The 12,518-nt window shown below is 38.1% G+C and overlaps 1 protein-coding gene across 2 annotated transcripts in view; it reads right to left on the reverse strand.

Moving 5' to 3' along the window:
• PIK3R3 (phosphoinositide-3-kinase regulatory subunit 3) overlaps positions 1-2,989 on the reverse strand; it is a 40,570-nt gene extending 37,581 nt beyond the window's left edge. For both annotated transcript variants that reach the window (XM_063297869.1, XM_063297868.1), the window contains exon 1: positions 2,157-2,989. In XM_063297869.1, the coding sequence (XP_063153939.1) occupies positions 2,157-2,262 (106 nt within the window). In that variant the 5' untranslated portion in view covers positions 2,263-2,989. The remainder of the gene's footprint in view (positions 1-2,156) is intronic.
• Between the last annotated feature and the right edge of the window lie 9,529 nt (positions 2,990-12,518).

Consider the following 12,518-nt stretch of genomic DNA (forward strand, 5'->3'; position numbering starts at 1 on the left):
CACATGTACCATCTTGCCTATCAGAACTGCAACAGTCCACCTAATTACATAGCATAAGAAGTACCTTGAACCATGTTATTTCGCACAGCCATAGGATTGCTGCATTCAGATGGAGCCCGCAGAGAACACAATTTCTTTAAAATGTATAAAGCAAGTTACCTGTCCTCATGGATTTAAAGAAACAAGATAAATGTCTGATGAAGCATCAAAATTTGAGTGGGAATAAGGATTCTAATGATTTGCTTGTTCTATTCTTAGAGGCAGTATTACCTGTTCACAGCTAAAAATATGAACTTATAACTAGTATTTTAATGCCACTCTCAATTACCAGCTGTTACATTCTGCTATCTAAACCAAGTATCCTTAAAACATCTTAAAGTTGGAGCGAACACTGCAAAATTGTCCCATGCATTATCTGCTTCATTTACATTATTAATTCAAAGAAAACTTTTCCCCCTTAGAGTGTAAAAAACTTGTATCACAGAAAGACTGTAAATGTAACAGTCTAGCTTTACAATGAATTTTAGCTTTGTTGGACTGCTTAGATGCATTTGCAGGTCTCACTTAGCTATGCATTGGTTTACCAAAGTGATGTGCTCTGGTTTAAAAAGTGAACATTTAACTGAAATGGAAAGACATATTAAAAATAAGGTTTTAAAATAAAAATTTCAAGAGTTTTGAGAGTCTAGGCTACTCTAAACTTCTACAGTACCTAATTTTGTTACCATACTGTACCACAACTTCTGTCAAACTCCAAATATTAATAAAATGAAGATAACAGCCTGTAAAGTTCATAGCATGTAAGAAACATTGAAAAACTGAGTACATTTAGTTTTAGCAGAATTCTAGTTTGGTTAGCAGAATACTTATACATGATTACTCTTAAGAAAATTCTGCTTAATTCAATGGGATTCAAACGCTGAGTCTATAATACTGTAATACTGAAAAACTGCACTGTGGTTCTTTTATTATCTAGATTAAAAGAAAACACAAAATAATTTATTATAAGACTCAAAGAGGCTTAAACCTCAGATAAATATTGAAGCAGCAGCTTTATAAACTTTGGACGCCTGAAAATTCTCTTATTAACATGTTTTCAGCAATTAAGTTTTCTAGTAACCTACTGAATGTCTTTCTCCAAAGATATAAGTGAAGGAGAAATTAGCATCTTCACCATGGTTAAAGTCTAAAGTATACTGCTATTACATCAGGTTGACAAGCATGATTTCTGCTATTACTTTTGCTTTACAATATAATGATCCCCCATCTGCACAGGGATGAGTAATACCAAGTAATGGCAGTAGTGGTTTCTCCATTTAATTTTTTTATTTCAATATTACCTCAAAAACGAAAATTATGTTTAAGAAAATGTATACAGATATATTTTTCATGCTGAGGATTTCACCAAAGCGGAAGCTTCAAGCACTCTGAAACTCTCACAATCATAATTCTAAACACATCACCAGAGAGTCAACCTCTGTTCCTCTTGTATCTTATTCCTTCCTAGGCACAAAAGAAGCACTATGCAGGAGCAAAGTAAGAACAATATCTCTCAAGCAATGGAAATACTCATATTAAATTTTATAATGCCTTTAACCCTTCTAAGATACTTAGCTGTGATAATATGCATGCTTACTTGGCCTTAAAAGCCCACTGAACTTAGTGGGACAGATTTTCAAATAAGCAAGCACAGGATTGGACAACATTTTTTTTTTGCCAGAACCAAATGTAGAACTTAAAACTAAAAGGAAAAAAGTGTTCTTAGAAAACAGCAGTATTAAACGTTTACAATCAAGTATTTAGGTGTTGGCACATAAACCAACTCTTAAAAAAGGTGGCAGGTTAGATTACAATGTAGGTATTAACCCACTAAATAGAACTTTGGAGGACAGGCAGACTCGATGCCCTAGCTTTTGGAATTTAGATAGAGAACATTTTCCATCTTTACAAAATATAGTCCTTTAAAAACGGGGACTAGAAAAGAATAAGAACAAAGTTTACAGGCTTCCAATCAAGCATAGTTTTTTCCCCTCTCTTCGGCAGGGAAAGCCAAAGCCTGCACCGCTGGGGAGAGAGAACAATGAACTTCTGCAGATGGCTGACATTGAAAAAGCACCACGATTCTAATCCTGAACACAAACTAAAAAGTGCATTACCTGGAGGGTCCATTTCGATATAGAATATCAACTCCGTGGAATACGGCATCATCACCTCCCTCCAGTCCGTATCATCGCGATCCATATCCCACACTGTATTGTACATTGTGACAAACGGCAGGTGGGCGACGATCGCTGGGAGCTCTCTTGCCAGGTCTTTACTTTTTAAAAGATAAAAGTCTGGCACAGCACGAAATAAAGCCTAGCCTTCCAAAGCACGTACAAAAAAAGGGAGGGGGTAGAGAAGAAACTTTCTTAAGAATAGCTCGATGGCTTCCTCTTCAGGAAAACCACTCCCCTCTCAGGAAGAGAAAGAAATCCCCCCCGCTTTAAATTTCCCCTTTGCTTCGGGGGAATGGAGCCACTTATTTCAGCTTCTTTCGCAAATCCAAATTAGAAGATGGGGTAGACAAAAAAGAATTCTTTTAAGATGAGAGAAAATTTGGGAAAATGAAGCTGCATTGAGGCAGCTGGAGGATGTGGAGGGTAGCTCTTAAAAAGGAAAGTTTTAAGACAAGTCTTTGCTGATTAATAAGAATAACAAAACCCTCCCGCTGCTCCCTATGGCCAGCGCGCAGCCACGGCGGGGACACGCCTCGCTTCTGTACCCCCTCAGGGCAAAGCTCGCCGCCGCCGCCGGTTCAGCGGCGTTGCCGTCCCCCTTAGAGCCCTGCGCTCGGCGGCGCCCACTGCCGCAAGCAGCGGGTCCCGACCGCCTTCCCGCTCCACGCAAGCCCAGCCTCAGCCCCCACGCGCGCTTCGATGCTCAGCTATTCCCAACCCCGGCCAGTTTCATTTTAAAGAAGCACCGAGGGCCCCAACCGTCGCTAACCGCCTCTATGCCGGGGATAAGCCCCGCCCCCGAGGTGGAAAATGGGAGAGGGCAGAGCGAGAGCGAAACCCCGCCCCCTGGTTTAACTCTCTCGTGCTCGGATAGGATGTTGCGCCGAAGGGCTTCCTTTTTTTTTTCTTCTGGCGAAGTAACCTGGCCGTGGAAGAGACAAAAGCTGCTAGTGAGTGGGAGTCGGCTTCTAACTTTACTTCTGATTTGCTTTTGAGATTTCACACATAGAGTGCAAGTGGTAGTGATGCAAGGGAGCAATGCACCAGCTGGAGCAGCTGGCGCGCGATGCACTCGCATCACCCGTATGAGCGATGTGAATGTACACCCCCGTGCTCAGCAATAATGCTGCTAGAATATTCAGAGATAGGAGACCCCTCTCCCTGCTTCCCCCCATTTTGTTCCCAAACCTCGCACAAAAGATGCAAAAAACAAAGTGTGCACTTGATTCCTGTCATGATTTGACAACGCGTAGCAAAGTAAATGGTAGGTTATCTTTCACCACATACTTCCTGCATTTTCGGTTGGTATAGACAATATTTGGGATTGTGTGCCTGCTGCTGGGGCTGGGACTGTTTGCGGATGATGTTCTGTTGCACGGAGTGACTCTGACTCTTCAATATACACAAAGAGCAGGGAGAACTCGGACTGTGCTTAATATTTCAGTGTGGAATTATGTATGTATATTGTATATTATCGATAATATATGACAGGTCACCGTCCCACATTCCATCATTTGAGTGGCTCTGATATAAAATGTGGAAACTCTAGACATGTGTAGTTTATGAATAGCTTTGAATGATACACATATGGTAGTCTGGAATGTGAAAAGAGCCCACTGGCTATCACAGTAATAACTAAGTGCTTTAATATTCTAAGTGGTAAAATGTAAACATGACTATCAAAACAGAAGCTAGGACTCAGCATATTTCATTCTAGTCTTGTGTAACAATTCAGGAAAACAGTAAATGTCAATGCATAAATAGAGGAGTACTGGCTTTTTGAAGGGGGAGGGGACAAAAACAGACTTGTGCAAGTACACTATAAATTGGGTTTTGTTGCATGACTAATGAGGGTAGTGGTTGTAGTGGAAAAGGCTTTAAACAGTTTGTATTTCTTTTTTCCCTGACAAATTGTACCAGTTCACACGTATGTCCTGTATATGGCAAGGGTTGGTCAAGTGCACATATTGTCAGTCTTTAATTATGTTTATACCTCTGGTATACACACAAACACATGGACACACACCAATGTCTTAGTGTATTTCAGGATTATGATTAAAGTTAATGTGTAGCCAACAGTGGGTGACTTACAGCAAGTCTGTGACTATGCAACAGCTCAGAGAGGTATTCTTATTTAAAGTAAATCTTTCTTTGATAAGTTGGATTACTCTGAAATAGTATGGCAGCTTGTTGAAGATGTAGGGTTGGTGTCTCACTGTGATAGTGTTGTCTGCTTGGATTGTTGTCAAATTCATGTAGTGTGATTAGTTGGCAGAATATGTTAACTAATGATTTCCCAAAGTAGTAAAAGTATATGCCCTCCCCATTCAGTTACTGACGTTTGCCAGATTGCAGTGCTGGGCCCCTTAAAAATTCAAAATCTAATCATATTCATGATCTGATCATAAGAGATTGCCCAAGCATTAATATTTTGAAGAATGGTCATACAGTATTTAAGCACAGTATAGTAACAATACTTGCTTCCATACATTATGTTTGCGATGTATTCTGTATATGTAGAATCAGAATGTTCCTCCTCCCCAGTAATGACAATTCTCTTCCAACACATATTAATTATTGACATGGTTATTCACTGTAATGTTTGTGATCCATATCCAAGCCTAGCAGGATTATTTGTGGTCATAAGGATATCATATGGAAAAATTATTTGCACAATCATATCTGGTAAATGCATATTTATTTTGCTTCATATTCATACAGAACATACATGATGAAAACTTTAGCTTATCATGCCATTTCTGGAGAAAATTCAGTGACACCTGCAATCATTCTAATTAAGTTTCTAATTAAAAATTGAGATTTAACATATCACCAAGTTAGTGTCCTCACTTTGCACAAGGTTATGCCAAGGTCTCTTGATGAGAATCTGTTTTAGTTTAACAATGACAAAGTTGTCAGAAAACTCAATTCCAGGACCAGCTTGTTGCTATCCTTGAGGAGTTCCACCAGTTTAGGGTTAGCAAGCAGAGAGTTTAGGTATTTTAAAGGCCGTATGTCTTATTAAGCTCAAAGTGGAGATTGGTTGTTCAAGCAGATACTCAAAGAGCTTTGGATACATTGTTAAAACTTTTATGTTCTTTGTGACAGAAGAGGGCTTGTGTGCTTTATTACAGTATCTGCAGAAAGAGAGCGTTGTTTGGTGGTTTTTTGAATACATGTGTGCATTTCCACTTTTCCTTTCCGCTTTTCTTATTTCAAGAAAAGGCAAAGTTGCATATTCCGTTCTGGCTCGCTTCCAGAATGGACGCCAGCTCGGGGTGGGGGGTGGAAAGTGGGGAGGGGAAGAGCAGATTAGTGAGCCCCGTTTGCGAGAGCCCCTTTGCTTGCCTTTTGTCTGAGAAGAAGCATCGAGCTTGGGGATTGGCTAAAAGGCCTTCAACAGAAGCAGCCAATGGCAAGGCTACGAAGCCCGCTGGCAGCTTGAGGATTCGTCCGAAGCCTCAGTTACTAAGCGGGTCCAAGAAAGGAGGATGAAGGGGGGGGGAGTAGAAATGGGAACCAACGAGCTTGCGGAGCCCACCTCTCTCTCTCCGTTCTTCCCCAAGTGATACATGTCGAATGCCAGCAATGAAATTTGACTACCCCTCCGGACGGTTATAGCCCTCCCGTGTGGGATTGGGTCGTCCCCTATAGGAGTTGCGAATATACCTGAATGGTGAAGGGCGGTATTGACGGGGACCATGATTTCAAGCTCCTGTAAGATGGACCTGCCTACAAGACGGCATTGCTACCCACTGCTTCCTTGGTTGGCACTCATCCCAGTAGCCCCAGTGCCCTTTACAACAGAGAGACGGCGGCCTGCTGGAACGCAAAATTATATGGCTTTACAGAAATTAACAAGTTCAGTTCTAGTCAGATAATCTTAAAACCCACTACAATTTAAATCAATCTCAAGTCCTGGGGCTGAAAGATTTCTTTAAGGTATTTTGAAATTTCAGAAATACAGAGATTGAGCATGGATAATGGAAACTGAAATGGGCTGCTATTGGAGGGAACAATATGCTGAACAAAAAGAACTAAAGAAAGAAAATGCTTTGCTTTGCATTTGCCCCTAAAGTTCTGAAATAGATTGATGGCCAGGAGACAACCAAGATAATCCTAGCCATCTTTACTCAGAAGTAAACCCCACCTGAGTTCTGTGAGATTTACTTCTAAATGCAGAATTGCAGCTTCCCTCATATACATACTTAAATTTTGTTGTGTTAGGTCCCAGCAGCTATGCCCTAAGTATATTTATTTCAAAGTAAACTCCACTGAATTCAATAGAAACTGCATCTAAGAAAGCACATTTGGAATAAATTGCAATTTTATGCAGCATTTGTAAACCTTGCTGTACTTGTTGCAGCTAATCCAAAACTAAAGGTGCAAGCTGAACATCTAGATCAATCTCAATTTGATGCCTGAATCTTCCAATGACCACTGTATTGGCAGGCCTAAATAAAGTTCACTTTCGGAGAAAAACAGGAATCTTGGAAATTTCTGAATAATAATGGAGTCATAGGAACACAGATTGATTGACTGCATCTGCTTAGTAAGAGGTGGAATCAATGCAGTGTTGAATAGAGTTGGGGACAGCTTATAATGATACAGTTACCTGAAAATGCCTGCCTGAAAACATGCAAACTTCACAGAATGTATCTCTATACATCTCTGTTCAACTTCTCTGCAAAGAAATGTCCATATCTAAAGTCACAGAGCTTAATATGTTTCTTGAAATACAATGTTAGAAGCAGCTTTGCTCTTTATACACTGTAGTTTATTGCTGTGAAAGTTAAGAAACCTATACTTTTTCCAGCCGTAGTTTTTGCTGAAAAAATGAAGCAGCAAAATATAGTGAGTGAATAAGCCACTTGCTAATCTGAAGTTGAAGTTCCGATGTATGATTAAAGTGGGCAAATATTTTGCTGAATACTTAGAAGCCTACATTCACTTTTCAAAATTATGGTAATAGAGAATTTGAAGTTTACAACTACTGCTTAAATAATTGAAGAAAGTCATTAAAAGAACCATGCTATTATAATAAACTGACTCTTTACAGGAGAATTGAGTTTGATTCAAGAGATTTCCACTAAATAAATTATGTATCCTTATTCACTCTTTAACAAATCTGCGATTGGCAAACAAGTCTTCTTTTTCATATTTTACTTTCTTCAGAAATAGTTTCTATGTTTTTCTACTTATCATCCTTTAATGCAAACTAATAAAAAATGCTACCTAATGCAAAGATGTTTCTGAGATTAGTTAATGTTGATGAGATACTCTTTCTAATATATAGACATCAGTATATGTTTGTGCAACACATTTATATAAAATTCTTAAGTATGTTTGGTATCTTTGTAAGAAATATTTTATAATGTGGGCTCCCACATCTCTTGTAGACCATATATCTTAGTTAGAAAGTTTAATGCTGGTCATCAGTTGAATTTATCTTGCTTTATACTAATTTGGATACTGGTTGACAGGCAGGAAATGTGTTTGCAAGATGGAGATTATGGGGTGAAAGTAAAGCAGAGGCATCTCTTCCTTACCTGTACTTGCCTGTGTCACTTTTACATTTTGGTTTAAGGCATATGAGACTTTTGATCATCACTTATTTCTAATGGCTGGTATAGTTTTTCCACAAAGGAATGATTCAATTTATACTATTTTTGTTACTTTTTTTGCATCTAGTTCTAATTAATTACTGTTTTTAATTATAGGTGTAACTACAATGAATGCTATTTTGCTGGAAGAGCAGGATGACATATATCTTAAAAATAAAAATAAACTTCAGAGCCTACAATTGAATTCCCTTTTGCTTTATGATTCATATATGCAAGATCAAGTGCCTCTGTGCTGATCTTTTATCACAATTTTTAGATATTGGTAGGTATCATGTCTTTATTGCTTATCTGGTATTAAAATTATTTCCTTTTCACTAAAAATATAAATATAGGATAAGTGACATAATTTGCACTGAATCATTGTTGACCTTCCATTATGAACATGTCATAAGTCCTGTGCTTGCCCAAAAATTGTTCACTGGATTTAGGTCAGGTCATTTTCACTGTATCTAATGCCTTCTTGCTTGTATTTTTACCAGTAGCTACAGTTTCTCATCTCTTAAGTACAATAGATGGCACACTCCTATAAAGAGCCAGTTTGGTGTAGTGATTAAAGCATCAGGCTAAAAACTGGGAGACCGTGAGTTCTAGTCCTGCCTTAGGCACAAAGCCAGCTGGGTGACCTTGGACCGGTCACTCTCTCTCAGCCCTAGGAAGGGGGCAGTGGCAAAGCACTTCTGAAAACCCTTGCCAAGAAGACTGCAGGGACTTGTCCAGGCAGTCTCTGAGAACTGGACATGATTGAATGGTTAAATAAATGTCTGATCAAGTGTAAACTCACAAAGTTCAGTAGAATTTAACCTCATGTAAATGGCTATAGGATTTATATGTCTGAAGGGACAATAGATAGAATGTTTATATATGTATATTATTTATTTTTTAGTTTTACACCCTACCTTTCCCCAGGAATTCAAAGTGGCATACATGCTGTATGAAATAGATTGCATAGATACTAATTAGTTTAAAGACAGGTGAGCTTCCATGGCTATAGGTAGACTTGAAGATCCTGAATCTTCCCAGGTCTAGTCTAATAGCATAACATCACAATATACTTTACTGTAATTACAATAATGGTAACATTTAGGAATATGAAAATTTCAATTCTGATCAGTGTAAATGCATTAAAGTCAACTTTGAATAATATCCAAATATCTTGTTAATAGAGAATTTCATAATTTCTTCCATTTTACACAGCCTAAAGTTGCCAGATTTCCTCTATAGTATGCTGGAATACTCTGCTGCTGCAGAACCCTATGATCTTTGGCCCCCTATAATATAATAATAATAGTAATAGTAATAATAATAATAATATAATGATCTTAAAAGATATAACATGAATAAAATCAACACTCTGCCTGCTCTCTAGTGCAATAAATGGTTTCTGTTGTTGAATGCTATCAACTCTTCTTCATTTCCTTGCATCTAACAATTTCTACTTTTGAGCTGAGATTAAATAATAAAGGCTTGAGCATTTTCATGTGATTTAGAAAAAGCCAGAAGAACTTTTAACAGAATATGCAGAACACATTCTGGACTCCTTCTGGATAGTGCTACAAAAATATGATAACCAGTAACCTATTTTAGCTCTGGCATGCTCCTAGAGTACAGGTTCAATAGAAGAGAACAAGAGTTGTGCAGTGAATTCCATAGGAATACAAATCTTGAAGGCAAGATTTGTATCTTATGCTAAGTAGTGGTTACTTTTAACCAAAGGTTGTTAAGTCACAACAATTAGGTTAACATATATTAAGCCATAAATCATGCTTTTTATGCCACAGTGCTCAGATTCATACAGTATGTCTATGAGTCCTCTAATTTCCACACCAGCTTCCTTGAGGAAATCAAGGCAAGCCTAAAGAGCTAGATGTCTATGTTCTGTAAAGAGCTGGGGAACTGATAAAGCCCAGGACATCATGGCATTTGTACATATAGTAAAATGCTATCTATTGAAACCACAGCGAGGTGGGTCACATTTAGAATCTGAGAACTAACTTTGGGGCAGTTTATGTCAGTAGGACACATTATGCAAAGACCCAGCTCTCTGGAGAAGGTTCTAATGCTGGGAAAGGTGGAAGGAAAGAAAAGAGGATAACCAGCAGCAAGGTGGATGGGCTCAGTTACAGTGGTGATGGGTGCACCATTGGAAGACCAGGTTAGAGACAGATTGTCATGGAGGAAAACTATGTGGTTACTAAGAGTTGACACTGACTTGATGGCACATAATCATGTTAGTAGGGTGATCACTGAACATCAAGGCATGAGGATGGAAAACGCTGCTGTTCTTTGGTGCCCTTGTTTATCCAAAGAATGAAATTTCCCATGTGTTAAAAAAAGAGTTAACTGTCCTTTGAAAGTTAAAACTGGAAAAGAAAGTTAACATAAATCCCTTTATGTTAATTAGTATGAACATTTGCTAAGACTGTATATGTGTAGTAATATTGTTGATTACATGCATTATGTACAGAATACTTGCAATTTTCTAACATGTCAGTCTTTCAAAAAGATAGCCATACACAGAAGTCATAAATTTTCTTGTTCTTGGAAAAATTCTGATGCAAGTTGCCTCACATCCTCAGTAATACTATAAAAATAAAGAAAAAACAGATATAACAAAAACTCAAATCTTTTCACTTTGACCCAAGCAGGCAAACTATTGTGTGTACTAGAGAGGAAAGCAAAACTCCCTCAGGATCTGACCAGTTGATGTAATCTCTGATAAATTTCCTTCCTGTGTACATATATGCCTACTTTAATTGTGAAAGTAAACCTATTGATTAATTCAAAATGAAAATTTTTGAAGCACTGTAACAATAACCTACACCGTCCAGTATTTCTTTTCTATATACTGTAAGTGGAAGCATTATCTCTCTCTCCTCCACCCTCAACCAAAAAGAGATAGGAGTTGGGGGAAGGAAGGAAATGAAAGTAGATTCTTTAAGAACAAGCTCTATATTGCATGCCTGGTAGGGTGTGGGTGTTCATTTAGCAGCTACAATTTAATTGCAATCTCTTACATTGCCATCAATTACACTGTCAATGGAAGTTGTGAGTAACATGGGCAATTAATTTTTTTGACAAAGTAGTCTACTTTGATCACAGGTTTTCAACAGAATTCTGAAAGGACTCTATTTTCAAATTTTTCAGATTTGATTTCTATCCTAATTCTCTTTTCCAAGAGCTCAGGATTTCTTCTATGGGGATCTTCCTTGGTTTTATCCCCACAACAGCATGCTTGTGAGGTAGGTTAAGTTGAGAAAGAGCCCAGAGTGATCCTTTCAGTTTCTGAGGCTATAAATGATCTCCCCAGTCCTGATCCAACACGTTAATCATTGCACCACACTTCATTCCAATATAGATAGTGTTGCTACTATATATCCTCTTCTGAGTTCCAAGTGAATTGTTACCACAGCTTATCAGCTATCCACCACAGGCATTTAATAGTGATGTACTCATGGCTGCAGGTTGCATAATAAAACGAAGCCACCTACAGTTCATAAAAACTTAACAAAATGATAGTGTTGCTCAAAATAGATATTAATAATACAATCCTATATGTGTCTGTTCAGAAATAAGCATTGCTGAATTTGTTGAGACTTACTCCTATGTTAGCAAAGATCAGATTGATTTTTAAGGCTATTTCATTAATGCAGTAGCAAGAGAAAGAAATGATGCCTTCCTTCCTTCCTTCCCTCCCTCCCTCGTCTGCCATTCAGGTCACAAAACCAAGTCTGAGAGGCTTATAGACCTGAATACAGTAATCAGATTAAAAACAGACTAATTTAAAAAATCTGTAATAAATGCACAAGGAACAGTTCAATTACATACAACATTCCTCTGCAAGAAGGAAAAATTCAACACATCAGACCCCAATAGCTTGCTGAAAAAGCCAGGTCGTACTGGTTTAGGAAAACCCAAGAGTTGGGATTAACCTAATCTCTGGGGAATACTGTTGTAGAAAAGAGGGGCAGTGACTGAGTTGGCCAAATTCTGTGGTCCCTGGAGATGACCCTCCATAACTGTAGGAATCTGAAGAGAGCTTTTTCTGTCAGTTTTTATTAGATGGGCAGAAGCTACTGGAAGTAAGCAGTCCTGAGAAGAACCAGGTCTTAAACTATATAGGGCTTTAAGGGTGATATCCACATCTTGAGTTCATGATGCAAGGATGTTACATGGGCAAAGCAATTTGTGCCCATAACTGCTTAAGCTGCTGCATTCTAGACCAGTGGAAGCTTCTAAGTGGTTTTCAAGGAGAAGCCCCACTTAGAGAACATTGCAGTACAGTAGTCCAAACTAAAGGTGACTAAGGCATGAGTAACAGTCATATCCCTCAAGTGCATTTTTCATCTCTCGTTCACCTTTTATCCATTCTAGAATCACTTTTCCTTATTTCTGAAACAACAGAATCTTGTATCTTAAATACTAACAAATTTATTATCATATACATTTTTATAGATTATAGAAGGGATAATCTAGCTCTGTAAATTCTCCGTTTTGATATGGAACTTCATTCAGTACCATAACTGAGCATAGTCAGTGGTACATGGATGTATTTGAAAAGTTATCCATACTTTCACTAATTTAGAATGTTAAAATAAGATATATCTTTAAAAGAAATCACTTATTCTAGGATCTTTGTAAATCCAAGGTCCTGCTATTTTTTGGAATAAGTTGGATT

Source organism: Candoia aspera, chromosome 3 (genome assembly GCF_035149785.1).
Source record: "Candoia aspera isolate rCanAsp1 chromosome 3, rCanAsp1.hap2, whole genome shotgun sequence".
Lineage (NCBI taxonomy): Eukaryota > Metazoa > Chordata > Lepidosauria > Squamata > Boidae > Candoia > Candoia aspera.